The sequence below is a fragment of the Styela clava genome, chromosome 1 (assembly GCF_964204865.1).
Source record: "Styela clava chromosome 1, kaStyClav1.hap1.2, whole genome shotgun sequence".
In the NCBI taxonomy this organism is placed as follows: domain Eukaryota; kingdom Metazoa; phylum Chordata; class Ascidiacea; order Stolidobranchia; family Styelidae; genus Styela; species Styela clava.
The window spans coordinates 66764-87907 of record NC_135250.1 but is presented as its reverse complement, the minus strand read 5'-3'; the positions used below and the strand labels follow the sequence as shown (position 1 = coordinate 87907).

The 21144-nt window shown below is 38.2% G+C and overlaps 2 protein-coding genes across 2 annotated transcripts; one reads left to right on the top strand and one right to left on the bottom strand.

Annotated features, from left to right (window-relative positions):
- Positions 1–14476: 14476 nt before the first annotated feature.
- Positions 14477–16920, top strand: LOC120348232 (uncharacterized). Its single transcript, XM_039418341.2, has 7 exons — positions 14477–14724; positions 14900–15022; positions 15308–15362; positions 15623–15907; positions 15969–16101; positions 16342–16519; positions 16648–16920. The coding sequence occupies exons 1-7, from the start codon at positions 14593–14595 to the stop codon at positions 16855–16857; spliced, it is 1116 nt and encodes a 371-aa protein (XP_039274275.2). The 5' UTR covers positions 14477–14592; the 3' UTR covers positions 16858–16920.
- A 2107-nt stretch (positions 16921–19027) lies between these two features.
- Positions 19028–21144, bottom strand: LOC120343422 (body wall muscle protein HR-29-like). Its single transcript, XM_039412592.2, has 4 exons — positions 20854–21144; positions 20427–20512; positions 20079–20235; positions 19028–19362 (listed from the first exon to the last, which is right to left on the bottom strand). The coding sequence occupies exons 1-4, from the start codon at positions 21099–21101 to the stop codon at positions 19185–19187; spliced, it is 669 nt and encodes a 222-aa protein (XP_039268526.1). The 5' UTR covers positions 21102–21144; the 3' UTR covers positions 19028–19184.

Here is a 21144-nt window from a genome sequence, read left to right as displayed (position 1 = left end):
GAATTCAGGTCAATATGGCGAAACTGTGAAAGAGTCAGACGGGAAGCAACTAAAATTTTATCAACATATAGACAATAAATCGATAAAATAACCAACTATCAATCTGCAGAGATCGGAAATTTTACATTGATATATAGACGAAACAGTTCAAAAGCAAAGTGTGGTATTTAACAAAAAATCGACAGAACAACGGTCAGATTTTAAAATGGCAGGAATATCGCAATGGCAGTCGACACGAAATATTTTGGGAAATCCCCGGAATCAACCAATCAGGACCCAGAACTGAAACGAGAGAATTTTCTTTTTTCTTCATCTCTCTCGAATATTTTTACTGATCGATACGAAGCAAATTGGAATTCCCCAACTGTGTTGATCGTCACCTAGATTGGACAGTCGGGGCGATTTTTCTAGAACGGGCCAGGCTTGATTCGTACTTCATCCGAAGATACTTTTTGGATAGTTTCAACAAGCTGAGATTTTGCGATTTTTCTCAGAAATTCGAAGTTTTAAAAGTGAGTCATCAGTTTAATTGGTTTCCTGGATGAGTAAACTCGTGCCAGCTTGTACGATATCTCTAGTCAGATAAGAAATATGTTTCCTCGCCAAATAAATCACGCACTAATAACGATTCTATGAAGTCCCGATTTAAATCATGATATTCGTATGCCAATATATATTCTAAGAAATTATTCGAGTTTTATACTGTCATAGAGAACGAGCAGACCTGGCTTAACATGTTTGCATGCTTGACGGCATCGCACATCTACAAAAGCAAGTTGGGCTTCATTACCGAACCTGCACTCAACCCTCCCGAAACGACGAATGAAACTAATCATCGCCGACAGAATACAATCTTACTAAAGCTGTAGTCAGCGTTCGACAAGTGCATACATCCCGTCTTCAGTATTTATAATTACTTACTCTTTTATATTGCTTTTACGAGGCGAATAAACATACATACATACATACATATAAATGAAGAAGAGTGAAGCGTGGCAATGCTAACTTAAAGTTAAAAATACCCTGCGCGATGCCCTAATCCGAAGTGCGTGACAACGCCGCAGATATTGGTACTATCAAGGACAGTGCAGTTTACTAATTCTTGTCTGTAAATAGGCTATCTGACAATATATCACCGAATGATAGACCTAAACCAGTGATCCATTCAGAGAAACTTACTAAATTCTGCTAAACTAATACTAAATTATCTCGATGAACGATCATCCAAGCTTCACTGGTATCAAACAACTATTTGTAGGTATTATACCATATATCACATTCAATGCACAAACTCCACATTTTGTACCTAACATACTTTACTATACAATTCTTTCACCTAAAATTATACTTCGTATCAACTACAGGCAAGGTTTTTGCTTTCCCCCTCCGGCCATGCCACAAATAAGATGAACTACCCCGCCTGGCAAAGTTCATTCCTGGTTACCGGAACCTGTCTGTTCCCGAGTCCTCCCCCCTCGTGAATCATCACGGGATTGAACGAGGGAACGTGTCAATGATATTTCAACACCATGACAAAGAAAAAATACCAAATATACGCGGATTAGATATTCATGTTTGTGAGAGTGTCAAGTGTCGCTCGAGATGATAGACAATTCCAGTGGTGTAACCATGTACTTTTCTCTGCGATACATATCCGAAATACCGTATATTCCAAGGGATAATTGATATGATCTCTGTTAAGTCGATTCGAGTGCATTTGTCTCGATACTTAATCCGTCTCACTCATTAAAGCTTATCTAACAGTATAAAAGAGTTTTGGCATTTGAGCTGTTTGGAATCTGTAATAATTCTGAAATAATGAATATTTCACTGTAATTTGTTTACAGTGTATCGAATTGTAGTCTTATCGCCGATTTGATCTACAAACACAATAGAATAAGACCGACCGGAAACGTTATGAAAAGTCGAAATGTCCGATCAAAATGCGTCACAGTTGATCTCTCTGTCTATTTCAACCATTCTGTGACGCAACAAACATAATAAACATTTCCCATTATTGCTCATCAATTCCTATTTTCGTTGAATTGCTAATGACTTCAATCCCATTTATAGACTTTTGATATTTTCGATGTTAGGTTTTATAAGTTAAGCGATATTAGGCCGAAAAATTCCTGCCATTAATCAAAATCTACGCACGATGTTAAAGCCGACGAAATATGAGTACGATGCTGGTATTTTACACATGATTCAATAATGCACATTTCAAAACAAAATTTACTCAGAAATAAACGGTGAGCAACAAAGGAAGGGATATAAGGAAATCGGACAGCGCAGAAGGCGCAAATAAATATCGAATGACGTTTGATATGGACGAAATGTAACCGCACACATATATTAAACTAACTAACAATAGACTCAATAGCACACTAAAATTGGGACAAGCTGCGTCTACGCTAAATCTGTTTAGAATACTAAGATACAAATATATCTTGATAAGTCTCTAGCAAAACTAAACAAACAAACATGCACTGGTTCTCTCTTGGCCGACTATTTGTAGCAGCAGACATACGAGACAAAAATCAGAGTGACCTTGCGAGCAGCGTTCTTCTTTATATTATAATCCGTACACAATTATAGAAAACTACCGCCTGTTTACCTACAGTCGTCTCAATAAGGGCCCGCGTAAATCCCCAGGACTGGGTCGAGTCGTCGGAGTAAACAAGGTCTTTGTATGGAACGAGGCGTATGTATGGAAGGTTCGAAAGATGGCTGTGAAAGAGAGTTACACAATGTAGATTGCGAATCGAATATTATAATCGAACGAACATTGCGATTTCGGAAAACTCGACAAGTTTAATTGACGAATATTCCTTTACTGAACCAGGGAAAAAAAGATCTGTTTAGGTTAGTGAAAGAGTAGTAGAGCTACTTATCTGGAAAGTTAGTGGAAATGCAACATAATTATCTCGAACAATTTTCCAACAAAACATCTCGGCGAAGCTTGCTCGCGTGACATGTGGTAATTGTGTCGTTTACGGTTTCAGTTTGGCGTGAATTACATTTTCTCGCCTAATGATTTTTTCATTAGAATAATCCAAACGAATTGAGGGATGGCAAAGTATTTGAATATGCATCCCACAAGGGTTCGGTTGTTGGAAACTACGACCGCGATCACTGCAACCGCTCGTATGGTCTGGCCTTCAGTAAATCATCAGCAAACAAAGATCGAACGATATTGAAACGAAAGATATGAAAAGCAAACAGTAATTCTGCCTACTTTGTTTGTTCTGTGATAATTCAGCAATTACACTCTGTTGATGGCATATTGTCTCAGGCTTATCCATTCTCAGAATATTGTGGTGAAATACTGAATGCGGTTTCTTTTGCGGTTTTTGTTACAAATTGACAACGCAAGCGATTTCGGAAGACTACGATGGAACGCCAATAAGAATATTTTAATATTTTGAGCGCCTACCATATTCAATGGGTTACATATACTTTTCTCTATGTCGCAACGACACATTTCCTGAGATAACTGCAAAGCGTGCAACCGTTCCCACTAACTCACTGAAGCATATCAAAAGTAACAATGACAAAACAAAACTGTCTGTCATGCAGTAAGTTGGCAACGATCGGTACTCACGGTAATAAACGGTACTAAAAGGAGCGGAATAAACCGTGACCGCGTTAAAAAACTAGCCTGTTGTTCGGAAAGTTGGTTCTTTGGAATGAAAAATTTACTCAGACTTTTTTTTCAGCCAGCTGACCAGATCGCGTGTTTAGCGCACTTGCCCCTCCTCACAACAATCCTGCAAAATACTGATCCTTCTCTCCTGGGTTTAGAGTTTAAATCACGATGATAGTTCCCTTCGGGGAATACCCAGATTCCACCCTACTATTGCATCTGTATGTCGCCCTCATTTTCCAGCCTTGGCCATAGATACCCCAACATACGCGATGAGTTAGAAATATCGTCCTCGCATAACGTCACATGTGTTGCCCAGGGCACTGCAGAGAGATATTGATGAGACACGAAGGCATACTTCTATCTACTTTATGAAACAGAAGTCAGCGCATATACTGCATCCAACCACTGCGTGAGAAGGCTCATTCTTTCAATATGCCATGTATGGCCAAGCCTGATCCGAGCAATATACGACAACATACCGGCGCAATCTTTGTCGCAAGAAATAATCTTACGTTACGTCATTTTGATTTTGCACTGTAGTATCAAGTAAAATGACTGTAGACCGCCGCTAAGATACGTGCGTTTCATGTAGCCCATATATTCTGCAATAAAACGGGCAGCATAGACCAAGTTTAGACGAAGAAAATGATAAACACGGTTATGTCCCGTAGTGGACTATTTTTATTCCTTGTAACAAACTCTGATCATACGCCTTTATTTATTTTTGATTACGCGGGTCACGTGGTCAATATTTGGTCACGATAGCGCAATTAGATTGAACCACGCTTGAGTCGGCAAATATTATGTGGGAGGAAATCGGGGATTCCCCGAAATAAATGCAAAGACCTGACATTAACCTATAATTGATTATCAGGTTAGGATATTATTATAATAATTATTGTTCAAGGCGGAGTAGTATAGAATAAAAGAAAAATTGAAGTCGTTGCTCAGTTAACCCTAACAAATCTCAGCGCTTCCGAAGTATGAGCACCAAGATGGCGCACAACCTGAACCCTAACCTGGTACACATACTATGTTCAGGTTGTGTGCCATCTTGGTGCACATAACTCTGAAGCTCCCAAATCTCACGTCATAGTTTCGAAAGCGCCGTAGAGCGCTATTCACTTTCGTGGGTCTATCATCAAGTCGCCTCTGATTAGAAGAATCAGCTCTGTTCTTCTTTACAATCCTGTCTATTCACAACTTCGAACAATGCGAATATAACTCTGTTTCAGTTGCCTAGCACCGAAACTTCGATCACGTGACTCATGGTCGTAGTAAACAACTGTGACGTCACATCACATTTTCCACAACTTCCTCCTTCCACTTTCTATGCTTTTGAGTGAGGCGTTGGCCGTTGTGAGAATTTAAATCGGGTTCTTAGAAAATTCTCCCAAACTACATAATTTCATGAGTTCTGCCAATTTTTTTAACGAGATGTTCTCGTTTCGTCCTTTTGTATTTTAAAAGTTTTTTTTGTGATCAGCAGCGCGTAGAGTTTTATGTATGACTTCGAACATGACCCGGAATCATCCGCGCGCTCATTTGTTCTGTTAGAATTGTTTGAAGTGAGAATTGTTAAAAAAAAGAGCTTTTTGGGAGTCAATTGGTCAAGATCGCAAAATAGGGGTGTTGGTGATCATGGTCCTTATTTGTATTTTTAAGCAAAATTACTTCATGAAATGATCGTACCTGCCCAATCGAAACGTAAAATCTCGTTCGATATCATTTAGACCAAAAATTCGCCGGCCTGACGCTCAGGTGACTTAATACAAACTTTCCGAAATTTGATCCAACGCGTCTGTTTACAGCCATATATGCTTGTTCAGAAAGTTGCGTGCGTCATTTCACGGCCTGCTTGCTTGCTCTGTGACGCTACAATACGCCGCATGTACGTACGTAAAGATTGAAGTTGATTTTGGGAAAATATTCGAGAGTTTGTTCGGTAAAAAATGTCGTTTGTACGTTTCTGTGGATATTAAGAAACCATAGTTTGTTTACGTTTTTATATGCAACCAAAATATCGCAATCGTGTTCGAAAACTGCCATTCTACGCTCGCCGACCCAACACAGTGTGGTCAAGACCAGCTGACCGGTCCGTTCACTGCAAAATTCGGCACTCCAGAAGTATGTGTACCAATATGGAGGTAACTAACTTTGTTCGCCTTTTTTACATCAAGTTGTGTAAAGGGACTGAAACGTATGGGCATAGGGATATTCACTTGGCTAACACAGACAGTCCCCGAACTCGTAATAGAACGGTTTCGCATAGCTTAGTAAAATTATCTCATTGTAATTGGGATTGATTGTTCTATTGTTGCGACGAAACAGTTCAAAATATAAGTTAAAATTATAATTGTGCTTTGAATTATTTGTTGTAAATTCATGGCGCCATAGTGGGGTTAAAGTTTATTGGGGAAATTCCCTATTTTTCACACCGAAAATCGCGCCTCCGCATGCTATTATGAATCATAAACACGGGACTTTGATGTCACAATATGACTACGAGTATTCTAACACGTCCTCACAAATAAACGATAAATCATGATCCTCCCCGGGGGGAATTCCCATTTTCATCCGCGGGGTAGTTTTACAGCACATCTCGTGACAGTATTATACGTGAAAAACATATTTTCGAACATAAATCATCAACCCGTGAGATTAACCCAATCATGGCAACGCCTTTACAACATTCAGAAACCGGACTAATTCAGCCCAACACACCGTGAAGACTTTTGGTATTTGCTCGTTAAACAAAAGCAAAAATGATTGCATGGCCCAATGGCGCCATCTCGTTGTTGCTTGTTGTGAGAAACACATTTTCGGTAATTCACATTGTTGCGTATTTAGAGATCTAGCAAGATATCACCTTGTGGTGGGTCCAATAAAGAAACATCGTGATGGAAAATGCACTAAAATTACTGTTTCTGTAAACGTACTAAGGAAGGTTTCTATTTCAAGATACTAAACATAGCTCTTACCAGAATATAGGTGGAGCTAATTTTGATAAATAAAATAGTTTTTATCATCTTACACAACCTGTGTGGCCTGTTCTACAATAATGATAACTTGGAATAGAATGTCTGTTTGCTGATTTCAGCTTGAACCCTGAAGTTCCCCCTGGCGATGCGGCAGTAAACTTGATTCTATGCCGGCTTGTAAACATCTCTTGGCAATAACTCGGTCAGAAAAAAGCCAGTAGAGATTGTTCGATGCGTCTGTTAAATTGTTTCTGTTATAGGACACGGTTACATGATGAACTTCAAATAAATAATTATGGTGTCAGTACGTTAGAATTGGTGACAGTACACGGGCCAATAGCTGAATGAATATGAATGTTTTGCCGACATTTGGCACCCGGCAAATTCTTCTTATACTTTACCATTGCAAAGTTTTTGTTGCTTATTTGGTGGTTTCGCGAGTTCGCGCCTATAAACAGGGGTATATTTGAAACCATCATTTTGATTCAAAACATTCAACAACTTGTCATTCAAAAGTACCTGTTTAGCCTAGTATATCACAGATATTTTAGACTAATTTTTTATCACTGCAATTAAACTGAAATTCCTAAGAAGACAAAATTTTGTTTACAGCCATGCCTGAAAATCTCTCCGAGTGACAAAACTGTCTGAGAGGGCACTGAAAAGTCTATTGTTACGTTACTTTTCGCATCTTGCTGATTAGCCAATATTACGAAAGTAAACAAGGAATTGCTCTCCTGTGTCTGGGGAAACATCTATTGTCCGGATCTGTGGTCGGGTGAAATGCCGAACTAAATAGAATAAAATTACTCACCGAAATTTGGATTTCTTTCTAGTAGTTTTATTTTCTTCTTCAAAGTTTATAGTCCTTTGTGCGTTTCCAGTTACGTTCAGTAAGACAAATACCATTAGTTAAAAGTAAATAATATCTTTCAATATAAAGTGGAAATATAGTAAGATACGCATGGGTAATATATTAATGAAACAGCGAAATCTATGAGCAACAGAAATCGAATAAGCAAATAGAAGGCGATTTTTAGTCTTTGCCAAGTCTAGATTATCTGTATAGTTTTGGCAGTCCTTTACATTTACGTGGCCGTGAGCTAGGTCCTCTTTACTGCTCGCATTTGAGTACACGTGACCTTGCTTTGAGGTAGAAAATTTTACTCAATATGTAGAATAGGAAACAACACCTCGACTGAATGCATCTAAAATTAATCGGAACAAGATATAGACGAGCATAGGATTATACGTAATTTGTTTTGAAAATAATTCTTATTCGGTTTATAATCCCCTATCTATAACACTCAGGGCTGAGTGATAACTAGAACGATCTAACAGGCGATATCAATGTGTCTCGGCGTTTACGCGTTCAAATGAAATAACTGTTTCAGGCGTTTGCCACGGTGCCTACCTACAGAAGCCCAGCAGACACAGAACCTCATTCCAGGTGACCGTTGCTCAAACTGACTGCCCATCCTATATTATCTTTTATATATCATTGAATACCGCAACCAGCAAGCAGAGTGTGCTGAGTAAAAGTCAAAGAAGGGTCTTCCCCTAGGTAGCAAGCCAGATCAGCTGTTGAGTTCGGTAAATAGATTGTTTGGTCATAAATATGAAAATATCGTCACGCTAATATTTTAGCAGTTTTGAGAAAAACGTAACAAACTACCTAATGATATTGTTATGCCACTGAGAGTCAATAATTTGTCATGGTTCAATTTTTTGATCGTAGCCGGATTTAAGTTAATTCGTATGACGCAGTTAAGTGATGTCATAAATGCGCACTGTGACATAGACAGAAATGTGTCTATGACTTGGGGACATACGCAATTTTGCAACTTTACTGTGCACCAGTCCTGAAAACTAAACATTCCAAAAACGAATGTAATTCTCAGTATCTACAATGTCTAATCCCCAAAATAGCTAATCAGTTTCAATTACATTATTTTTTATGTTTAAAAATATATATTTCATCAATATAATACGTTCTGCACACCCACCGAAATAAGACTAAAATTAAATATAAAGAATAAAACAGCAATGCACCCAATATAAAAGCCAACCAAGGTGAATTGGACTCGGACTGTGAATATCACAAGTGCACGCCTTCCTATACTGTAGTATAAATTCACAAATTAATACGCGCTAAGCTAGAATCCGAGATGCAAAAACTCGAAAATACTTCGCCGAGGTTATTTTGCCTTTGTGACGGTACAATAGCCCTTCGGTAACCATGATAAATCATTATGACGAAACAATTGCACAAATGCGCATGTCATACTAAATCTCCATTTTTATGGGTTTCGGAATTCTTAAAATAAAATCTGAGTTAACAGACAGGTGCGCAACATTACATAAATACTTATTTTATGAAAAAACTCAAAATCGCCAAAAATGACTTACGCAATTTGGTTATTAGCGTGACGATATATAATGAAAAATCGATAATTTTACTGTGTTGGCTACCTCGACTTACGCAGATATCGTAGAAATGGTGACCGTACATTTGAACCCATGCGTATATCCACGGGTTCAACCTATATGCGGGTGCTAAAACCCATGAGTTAGGGTTAGTATGGGTTTAACTATCCGTGAAACAAAAAAAATTCCATAGGTGCAATAGCATACAGGTGCAATTGTCATGGGTTCAAATATACGTGGGTTCAAATATAATGGAACCCGTAGAAATAGTAGTACAATAGGATTAAATTTTATGATTTTTCATAAAGTAAAATATTACGCTACGTGCAGAAGTATTTATTTCTAAGTGTTTACGATAAAAAGAATTCGAATTATTACAAAACATTGTGAGAATGCAAATTCACGGAGATAGACGTTTTTTGGTTCTTTTCTGGGATTCATCTAACTTGGTTGTTTCCCCAAACCGCGTAAAGTCCTAGAATAGCGAATGACAAAATGGCTGGAAATATAACTAGTCAAGTCATATTTCACCAACTTTAAATATCGAATCAAACATTGCCCATATGAAATTTAGGTCACACTAGACCAAGTATCGGCATCCATTATATTAACCAACATACATCGGTTCTTGATTAATTGGTTCACTCAAACCAAGAAAAATCTCTCTCTCTTAAAAGAGTGAAATACCGTTACAAGCGACTACGGTGAAGGCAATATCTAACCTAAATAACAGCAGTGAGCACATCGGCAGTTAGCGTATGAGATGTTACTTTTGAATAAAATTTGATCACAGCAAGATCACTGACATCGATGTGAAATTCAGGAATTTTCGTTCGGACAATGAAATACTGAGAGATGAATGATATCGAATATTATGGCGAGCGATAGTTCATATGGATCTCAACAACAAGACAGTTGAGAATTCCATTAGCTAAGGTCTTTGTGATCAAGGAAACAGCTCAGTGATTCAACAAATGGGGAAAGGGCGAATAAGAAAATCCTTGTAGATTAACAGGTAAGTTTACCGCAAACGGATAGCTTCCGATGAAGTTACTAAGTTAAAACTTCGATGGAAAAACGCTAGAAACATATCAGTTTACTGTTTGGCCTAACATAATCAGATAATATAAAGTAGAAACTGAGTGGTTGAATTTCAAATATACCAGTGATATTTATGTTTATCTATCACAGCGTCAATAAATATTCCCAGGATTAGATTCCTCGTGGATGTCTGTGGTTATTTTCCTAACCGGAGAATTTGTTTTGTAGTCTCTCCTAGCTCAGGTCAATGCAATGTCAGCTGATCAGGGAAAATTATGACGTCACTAAGCTTCAACCTCTTCCACCTGTTACATTTCCCTGGTTTCCATCCAATTTGCATTTATACCAAGGAATAGAAGATCTGATGGGGTCTTACATCGGGTACTTCAATCTCAATATTGTCATCAGTACGACGTATGGTATTACCTCTCCTACGTAAAATCGTGGTATTTTCTGATTGGCAGGAGCAAATATTGTTTTAGGTGCGAAGTTATTTTCGTATTTCGCGAATATGAACTCCTAACTCCAACTTATTCAGGCTATATTGGGGACGACGTTCGGTTCCGCATGAAACGAAATGTTAATAGTTTGTCGCGTGATATAGCAAGGTTGGGTAACTGATCGAGTTCCAAACTACAACCGAGTATGACTAACTAAGCCGCTTGCCGAATCAAAGTATCTTTCATGGCTTGTCTGACAAAGCGTTTACAATTCTCCATACAAATCGAGTCAGCTCAATTTAAATAGTGTTTTTATTTTTGAACAATGCTGGAGTCTGAACCCAATGTATTTAACATACGATGTGACCACATTAATGGCCGGCACATCCCGGTGATTTAAAAAGCAACTTGCGTATCGGTGAATATGTTTCACTGATTAAAATCAGATGGATAATAAACCTTGCTAAGGCCTTACTAAAATTGCTCTTGGAATAATTTTTCACCAAGGGCAGCAAACATACCTCTACTCTCCGAGGAAATTGAATGTGGACATTTGCAATCGAATATATCAGTTTCACACGGCCAGAGATGAATATCGTTTCTAATGCGCGAACCATGCATGCTGGTCGATGTTTTGCATCTACTGCTTAGTCAGCAAACAAAACCTACGTATCGTGTTTGCGAAACCAGTGTAGCTTATAACTTAGAATACCAGGATCGGCCTTCGACAAACACTGACATGTAAATGTTAGTGGGATTTTATAGTTATCATAAGCGTATTTGTGAAAAGAGGCAATCCGACAACATTGCTGGGATATTCTATACGATGAGGAGCATATAAAACCAGTTGAACTTAGAAATAAATTTAGTATGAACATCGCAAGCTTTCTGAAGATATTTGAATGTCATAAATAAATTAGGTGAGATCGCATGTATCGGATTGATATATACGGAATGTATTATGCATTTTAAATTAGTATTTCAAACATTAACATTAAAAATATCGAACATTCTGCGACCTACAACGTGAGTCATTGCATGCATATCTAAGATACAAAACTAATAAAATACCAACACCAGCCCCTCGAGCCACGACAGCATAGGCTATATAGCTCGATTGATGCTCTGAACCCATTACTACTAAAGCCAGTTTAAAAGTGTTAGTTACCGGAAATGTGATTCGCGGTGATTATTACTGCTCCGCAAACCTACTGAGAAACAGCAGACACAAAGAGTTAATATTTCAGGTTTCGTCGCAACTGAACCTCGGCTAAACGAGCTAGGACGATATAATGAATTCCCTCGGTAATTCAATATGCAACCAGCAACAACCGAGCCCTTACTACGATTAATCTTTGTAACTTTTGATAAAGCCAATGCATGTGCTGCGTTTCCGACCATTCGCGCGAGAAATGAGACTCCTGTACTGGTCCTTTCCTTCATATTTGCGGCTGCGCCGTTTGTTTTTCGATGTAGCTTCATGGGCGATAAATAAAAGTGAATAATTTTTAATTGAAGTATTCTAAAGAAGTCAACTGTTTGGTTGGTGGGTAGAAAGGATGTTAAATTATAGAAATTTCGGTGTGGTTGCTTTTACTAAGCACGACTTTTATCGCAGTTTCAAAAAAGAGTTTTTCTGTGTTTTCCCAAAATATTAGGGATTACTAAGTTCCGACAAAATTCCGAATACAATTCTATCTCCTATTCGGAACATGGTTTATAAACGGCCCTAGTATGATTCATAGATACAGGGACAAACAAGAACTCTACCTGCAATACTGTGGCCACTGACCTTTCCTTTTAGTCGAGCACAAGATATAAGACAGTATAATTATTTATATTATCAACATTTGTTTCAGTTCCTCCGCAACCAAAACTATAAACAATGAAAAAAAACGCGGGGAAAAAACTATCTTTCCCGCCCATAATACATTTGAATTTATTCTGTATTCAGTTTCGACAAGGGATTGAAGCAGAATATCACATAGAATTACCACGGCATTTCACCAAACATATTACATGACTCATTTTAGGCTTTGTGTGTTTTAATAAAAGACCAAGATATAAATCGAAGTAACAAAAAGTAACAAATCTAAGATCGCGTTATATGAGGGACATCATCTTTGGATTTATCTAAAATAGGCCTTAACCCAGAGCGAAACCTATCTTTGCATATTGTGATCGCGCAATCCTTTAATACGTCTTTCTTTGCTCTTGGAGTGAAAGGCAGGCCCGAGTATCTGGCGTAAGAAAGGCAGAGTACACAATTTAATTAAATATGAGTATACAGTAAGACAAAAACACCGCGATACATAAGTTATGATTTTCGGTAACACTTCGAGTTCTGTGCTCAGTTAATAGTTGCGACATCTGTGAGTAATCGGATAGTACATATTGGATATTTCATCTTCCAAGAAAGAAAGAACATAGCTAATCCCCCATCCTACTTCATGATTACTAAATTACGTACTTCGTGGTCTATCGTGTATTATAAAGCCCCGCCACATCAAACATGAAAATGTGAATGATCAAACATTATCAACCCGTGTTCTGGGAGTATGCCCGCAGTAATGAGTTACGTTTCACTTTCTTGCGAACATGATTACGAAATTCGGCCATTCCCAATTATTTATGTTTGGCGATATGTGATCGATATCAACTAATTTCAGTTAAGGATTCGTTATCTTTATAGATCGTCGTGATTCGTTTAAAATTAAATTACTTTGGACTAAAGAGTTGATATCGAACCATGTATCTCTCATATTGGGCCATTTCATTTATTTTGCTGCACTTTTTTCACAGTGAAATAGAACAGAGAATCTTATCCCACGTGAAACCTTTTTCCTCAATTCAACGTACTGTCTGGCCCCGTGGAATGTTCAGCGATCGAATTTGCTCAATATCCTAGAATAACGGTGCATATAACCATAGCTATTTTATTCTCCCGAGTCGTCACCCAAGGCTAGAGTTCCATTCCGGGGAAATAAATTTACATTTCTATGACTATTGGTTGAAGCATTATAATATCTTGAAAATATAACCTATAACATTCACCCACCGAATGTTTAAAAGTTGGGCTAATTAGCTGAATAGATTAACATGTCATTGAATTTGACCAGAACCTTTGGCCATGGATAATCAGTACATAGGCCACAAGGAAGAAAAGGATAGAATACTGGAAATTGTTATCTATTTTACCGCTCATTTCTAAAAAAATAGCGCGACTTGCGAGCATTTTCTTTGCTTTATCATAGGGGAATCCCCAGGCGAGTAATTTTATTTTTACAAAACGCTGACTGTGTTTGTCTGTGACGCCAAACGTGACGTCAACTTTTTAAGCCGCGCCCCCTATTTAGAATTTGTCAAGTCTCGCGCCCTTTATAATGTAGAAATGGACGCAACCGGCTCTTAGTCTTAGTCGTTTGCAATACGCGTTATTGCGTCCACGATGTTCCGGAATTCACAGTGTGTTTACTTACAGTCTGCTGTATAAGTATTTTCATTTTATGACGCCTCTGCACATGTTCATTGGGGGCAAGGCCTCGTACATGTAGCCACTGACGTGTAGAGAACTTATTTTTTCGGTAGATCCGGAATATCTCAGGTTCGACATTGTTGATTTATCGCACACTGACTAAGGCGGCGGACTTTGAGAATGAACCGAGACGTTTGCCGTGCGTCTGAAGCGCCTGAAGTCGTATTATCAAGACAAAATATGTAAGTATCTGTTCATTTATTCACGTAAATACATCATCCTACCAGCGATGCTATACTGAAACTGTGTTGTGTTGCTAAAACTTGTGGTAAAGGCCTCGAAATACCAAAAAAATATAGGTTTTCGCAATACACGGTTTTTTGTTTATGACGTCACACTCAAGTAAAAGTCTGTTTCGTCATAATCAATGTTTTATTTAATTCCGTTTATTTTATAAATCTGACTTTGTTCGTTGCTTTAAGAGCAGCGAACGAAAAATAATGCTTCAAGTTCAGTTTTTGCTTGAAAATGTTTGTTTTAGGCTACTTGACAAAAAATTACGGCTGACTCTCTGAAGCCATGGAGAAAGAAAAGATGAAAAAGCGTTCAAACGCGGCAGACATTCTAGATACGGAAGGGAACAAAATAAGGAAAGTTTCGAACTCTGTGAACTCTTCTAAGCAAGGAAATGAGAAATTGAGACCAAATGACGTAGGTTTGACGTAACAATAAAATGTCATATAATTGAGACCTTGATTTGAGATTGTTCAATTTGCATGGCTCATTGGCCGCTTTGCCGACATTTATCTGCCCATTGCTCGGAACTGAGCCACCGTTCCACACCTCCACTAATTCTATATTAAACCAGACTTCTTGCTTTTACCAGGTCATGAAATCAGCGGAGAAGAGAAGCTCGCTCGATGTTTTGTTGGAGGGAATGACGAATGTTGAACTCGGAGAAGACTTGGAGACGCTGATTACAAGGTCGAGGTTAAGGAGAAGAAATGAGGTTTGTTGCGGATGATTCTTATTTTAAAGGGCGATAAAACTTGTGATCAGCCTGCGTGGCTGTCAGTAACAGTGCGCGGAAACCTGGTTATCGATGCGCGACAGACCGCCATTTTGTCCAACCATACATAACTAATACACAGCATGTTGTTATTATTGCTTTCGCTATTTATTCTAATTCTCGTTGTCAAAGTCCCAAAGTATGGGTATGTCGGAAGACGTCGATAGACAAATAGATATTTGCGCAAATCAATCGGCATTCATTATCATTCTTCCAAATTTCCAGGAATTCGTAGAATCTGCCTCAACCAGTCGCGACAGTTTCTCACCAATCGGAAAAGGTAAGAATCACTTTACAGATAAAACATTGGGTAATTGCGTACATCACCCATCAGATACTATCCGCCTATGAAATATAGTAAATAGACTATAGAACTCACATGGTCGCGTATACTTGTTCATAGTTTGGCCAACCTCAGGAGATGACATATCAAACATCTAAACCGCCATTAATATAATTTGGACATGACATCAACTTGCGCCACCTAACGTTTAATAAAACCTGCAACTGTTAAATAATATCAAAACGAATGTGTTTTAGTTACTATCGCTCCGAAACCGCCTGTTGCCATGGATGATGCCATAGAATCAGATGCCGATGCAAGTGACGCAGAATCTGAGTTTTGTCCTGCTTGGTCAAGTTCTCCCGGAAGCAGTTCGACGAGTCTCGATGACATCGAAGATGACATGGGTAGTGACGTCATCTATGACAGAGAAGGAGCGTATTTCCTTCCGGAGAGTGAGATTGATTTCACGATGGAGAATTCAGATGATGACGGAAGTCTGCAGTTTGCAGATATACAAGAGTATGAAGATATAAAGAGAAGTACGCGGCGAATATTAATTATTATAACATACTATTCTTTACTCTGTCCATTTGTTTCTAGTTCTCTCCAAGAAATCAGCGTTTTCTGACGTCACGAACCTCCCGATTCCTGCGGCCGGAAACGAAAAAGAAAGAACTATGTCGTCACAAACAACAAGCTCAGATGGGCGGAACAGTCCTGTCGCAAAATTCAAGTAAGTTTCAGTCTTCGTGGAAGTCAGGATTACCACAGGGATCCCATTCAAACAAGACACCCGTAAAAGCGAAGAAATCCGGTACAATCAGAGGATAGGCTATGTACAATAGAAAGGTTTCTTGAATATGTCTTGTCTTCCCAAGAGTCCGCAGGTATCGATGTTTGCTGGCAACATCCCTCGTACTAGGTGAACACAAATGCATGCCTATAAAATCTTATGTTTTAAAATAACTTTCAGGCCGCAAGCGATCAGGAGAGTTAAGAGCATGATATATGAGGTTGCGATGGATAATGAGATTGATGCGGGACAACGGTCCAAGGTTCTATTACGTAAGCATGCTCGCGACGTTACACCTTCACAAATATCGATGTCGCCTTCACCATTGCTGTCTGCGGAAGATGCCGGATCACTGAAGGTATCCACTTTTATTGGTTCACATTCGAGATCTCATAGTGCAAAGTTGTTAATTTTGTTTCACTAATCGCGAGTCGCTTTTTCGTGTCATACGTAAATGTAACCGATAGCAATTTTCTATTTCCACAGCGTTCGCCTTCTCAAGTCAGTTGTTGCAAGTTCAGTTTGAAACGTTCCCGATCAAACCTGACGGTCGCTGAGAACTACATCAAGAGGCATCCCATATTTGAGGGTGACGTCATCCACGAAGAAAGCGATGATGACGTTAGCAGTGACGCAGGAATTGAAATGAAAATTGAGACTGATGGAGAAGTGACATCACGAAATAGCGACGTATAACTCTGCTTCTTAATTATATATTTATGCTGCGGGTCCGCGAAATAATAAAAACTCATTTAATTACTGTTGTTTTCCGGTGAATCAGCCAATATATACGAAGCTCGTGATTAGGCTTGCACGTAATTGACAAAAATCAATTCCGTAATTACGGCCAAATCGATTACGTAATGACCCCGTAATTGCAATATTTTTTCACACATTTAAACCTATCATAGCAACCAATTGAATCCACTTCATTTTCGATTGGGACATCGAGTTTGGGTTTTCATATTCCTGGCAGTACTACACGCCGGCGACAGATGTTAAGACAAGAGTGAATTCAAATTAATTTTATTCTGATTTTTATCTTTTGTGCTAGCTGCGATTTCCTTTATCACCTTCGCAAATTAACCGTCCCAATTTCATGCGATCAATTTTATCATTACCGACACTGGTATACCGATATTTATGAAACGATAGTTGACTTTTTTAAAATCGTATTAAAAAAAATGTCGGGTTTCCAATTTATCAATGCCACGACGAGCGTATTCTCTCGTTTGATTATACTTGCGCTTGCCTTGCGACGAAGACTTGTTATTGCACCGTTTTTAACATTATTCGTCTTTAAATACCTAGTCAGCATTTTATAATAATTATTGATGCCGACTTATTGACGTTATTCCGATTACCATGCTTCATTTCACATTAAACCATTTCGCGGCCTAAATATTGTAACATTATTTGCGACAAATTTAGATCAAATATTAATTATTTGCGCATAATTCAAATACCATATGACATGGCTTTTCCGAAAATACAAAGTTATATCGCAAAAAAATGCATATTGTGACATTTATTTTGCACTCACGAAAAAATTAACCTATTTTTCTAACTCAAGTCGACGATCCTATCGGCCAAGATTGACACAAATTTGGTCGAGTGTCGGTGGTATTCAAGAATCAAAATAAGTTGCCGCATTTGGTAAAGACAGTTAATCATATTTGGCCGAAATATTGAGAGGTATTGTGGAAAATATATTGAGCAAGGACAAGTCCGGACTGATATAAAACGATAAATCCGGTAACAGAACATCAAGGTTTTGTAATTGAAAATGGTTCTCGCACAGAATAAACACACTGGCTCATACTTGATATTTGATAGTAGTTAAATTGAGAATATTGAACTGTTAAAAACAAAAAAACGATCGTCGAAATTCTTAAATCTTGTTGCCTTGGTTAAATATAATCCAATGATCAGGACATTTTCAATTAAATACTGCACAAAGATAGTTATACATTAAACATTTAGGCTACAATTTAGCTTTTTTTTAAATTTTAATCATGCATTGTGGTGGAGAAATCCCACTATTTAAATACGGGTAACTATAAAAATAGAATAGGATTCTGGATTCGATTTAGGTATTCTAAAACAGTGGTTCCCAACCGCCGGTCCGCGGACCGTCAACGGTCCGCAAAGGATTTTCACCGGATCGCGGGAAATCCCGTCATATTGTTGTCATATTGCTAATTTTTACCGGATCGCGGGAAATCCCGTCATATTGTTGTTTCTCTGCCGTCTCAATCGCTTTACCGATGCCTAAAAGACGAAGTTGCGTTGGTTCATTACGCAATTTCTCTTCCGTCGTCATATTGCTGTTTGATAAGCGAGACATTAATTATCACGGTGACGTATTGGCATAAGAGAGAAAAACGGCTGCAAATACCGAAGCTCTAACTTCTTCTACTTTTTAAACTTTCATTTTTTCCAATCGACTGCTTTGAAGAGAGCTCGTTTCAATCGCGAAAGCGCTCGACCAATAATTACGACTTTACGTAATTCGTAACTTCCCTTCCGTAACTCGAAATAATTCCGTAAATCTGTAAATTACGTGCAAGCCTACTCGTGATTAGAATAACAACAAAGTAGTAGTCATTGGTTGTTGTTTATAAGAAAAGTGTCTTGTATGAAAATATACCGGGCTGCTACAATAATGTTCATTGCTAAATATCTGTGTCTCACTCAATTTTCAACCGATATCAACATAAATTGTTTTCAATATTTGAAAATCGATATATTTGCAATACTGAAGTTGGAAAAATTAACCGAACGATATATATTTATTGATGACGAAATATAAAATACTGCTCAACTCTTCCGTGATAAAAACAATCCAAAATCAAAATATCCAGGATGACTTCATATTCTCATTTATTACTACATGAAACGATTTACATATTTCTCACTATTACTACATTTGAATTAATGACATTTAAAATAGCAGATAGCACGTCGATATTGTGAAGGAGCTGGCAACAATAGCCGGCAAATCTATTCAAGAAACAGATTAACTATTTATCAGCGTGTTCAACACTGACAGGTACAGGACCGGTTCTTGATGCTTCTATCGCAGGAGCAGAGCATACTTTCGTTGGGGCGTCGATTTGTAAAACTCCAGCGTTTGTTAGAGAGGATGTCAGCTTCTCTGCGTCGACACCCTGCGGAAGAGTGAATGCACGCTTGAACTCTCTGCAAAAAAAAACGAATCGTATTAATGGGTATAATAGAAAGTTTGGGTAAAATCACGGATAAAGTTTTTGTCATGAATAACACTCAACCCCAGACAAACGACCACTTATCCGTTAATAGTCTTTCTTGCTTTAGGGAATGAAATAAACGCCCATCACGGTTGATAATTATATACTGGGAAAAAAATTTATGATTCAGTAACTCCATTATCACAGATAGAAGTGAAAATTATTTTGTCCCCACTCATAGAAGGCGACAACGAGAAAGTCTTCGATTGGCCTCACAGAACTGTGATTTTTGAATATATTGCCATCTCTCAATGAGCGAAAGTGACCGTTTTTCCGAGTAATCTTATTGAAAGCTGCAAGATGCAAAACTATCAGTAAATATATATTTAAAACTATCAAATTTGATAAATATCTTTTATGGGTACTCCTGAAGTATGAGCACCAAGATGTCGCATAACCTGAACCCTAACCTGATAGACAACCAGAGTTCAGGTTGTGCGCCATCTTGGTGCGCATACTTCAGGAGGTCCCTTTTATGTGCTATAAGACAATCCGTGCAAACGATTGGAGAAATTATGGAAGATGGAGTATCCGACAGCCAATTCCTGGTACTTGCCAAGTGATTGACGTCATTGATAAATCGTGTTAATGATATGCGCCGTATGTACGGTCCATGCATGGCAAAGGTTAGTATCATTCTCGGCTTACCTGAAACTATAAGCATACATTCCGTCGTCTTCATTTTTATTTTCACGTTTTGCGTGAACAAACACCTGACCTCCTTGAACTTTGACCTTTACTTCTTCCGGGCGGAAGTCTTGAACGTCGACTTTTAGAGAAAAATCCTTTGCTTTTGGCGTGATTACTGAAAATGTATAAATAAAAATATGTTAATCCATTTCGTGTAGTTGTAAAAAAGTATTTGGTGTTTTGTGAGTTGACCCCGTTAAAACACCGTGGTTGGGATACTAAATGGAATCACTTGAACAATCTTGGCCATATCAATCGCAACAAATACTTGAACACTCCGCCGATATCAGCAAGTTGTGAACATACCTTCTTGCTTGCCTTCATGTTCGACTTCAACTTGTTGTCTTCCGAAGAACTCTTCGTCGTCAAGAAGCGAAAGAATTCCAGAGAACCTGAAAATAAGTAGCTTTGGCCATTCCATTTCCACTCAATTTGAAACAATTGACAACGTTTTTCAGCATCGGTTAACAAAAACAAAACGGTAAACTCGTGCCTAGGTCTGACTAACCATTACGTCAGTCTTACAGTTAGTGACGCTTGCTCAACCACTTTACATCTTTAGCGTTAAAAATCCCTTCGTCGATGATGGCACGTGAATGCAGTAATAATATCTCAAAATTCACAACATGGTATTAAAAGAGCAACAAAGGGATAATTTATAAAAAGCATTGACATTTGTTTTTCTTCAGTTTAATCATATTCCCCCATAAAAGAATCGAGAACAGATTCATACCTGGAATCGACTCTTCGAACCATCTCTTCAAATTTTCGTTCCATTTCGAAGAATTGTTCGCTTCTATGTCCAAACGGCACAATGTCTCTTCTCCTTCCAGTGTATGGAGTCATCCAGTCACGTGATGAAGATGACGCCATCAAATCAGGAGATCCCATTAGATCTCGTGACGTCATACCTACATCCCAAAGAGGATCACGAAATCTTCGACGTGAAGACCAGAAATCATTGAATGGAGTTAACGCCATTATTTATATAAAAAGCTTATTATCTTATGTCAACAAAACAGGA

What these genes read in the sequence shown, in the direction of transcription:
- LOC120348232 (XM_039418341.2), top strand. Translation starts at nt 14,593, where the DNA reads ATGGAGAAAGAAAAGATGAAAAAGCGTTCAAACGCGGCAGACATTCTA. An exon ending in GGTTAAGGAGAAGAAATGAG is followed by an intron (nt 15,023 to 15,307) that starts GTTTGTTGCGGA and finishes CCAAATTTCCAG; the next exon opens with GAATTCGTAGAATCTGCCTC. An exon ending in AGTCCTGTCGCAAAATTCAA is followed by an intron (nt 16,102 to 16,341) that starts GTAAGTTTCAGT and finishes AATAACTTTCAG; the next exon opens with GCCGCAAGCGATCAGGAGAG.
- LOC120343422 (XM_039412592.2), bottom strand. Translation starts at nt 21,101, where the DNA reads ATGGCGTTAACTCCATTCAATGATTTCTGGTCTTCACGTCGAAGATTT. An exon ending in GTTCGAAGAGTCGATTCCAG is followed by an intron (nt 20,513 to 20,853) that starts GTATGAATCTGT and finishes ACTTATTTTCAG; the next exon opens with GTTCTCTGGAATTCTTTCGC. An exon ending in ATGTATGCTTATAGTTTCAG is followed by an intron (nt 19,363 to 20,078) that starts GTAAGCCGAGAA and finishes TTTTTTTTGCAG; the next exon opens with AGAGTTCAAGCGTGCATTCA.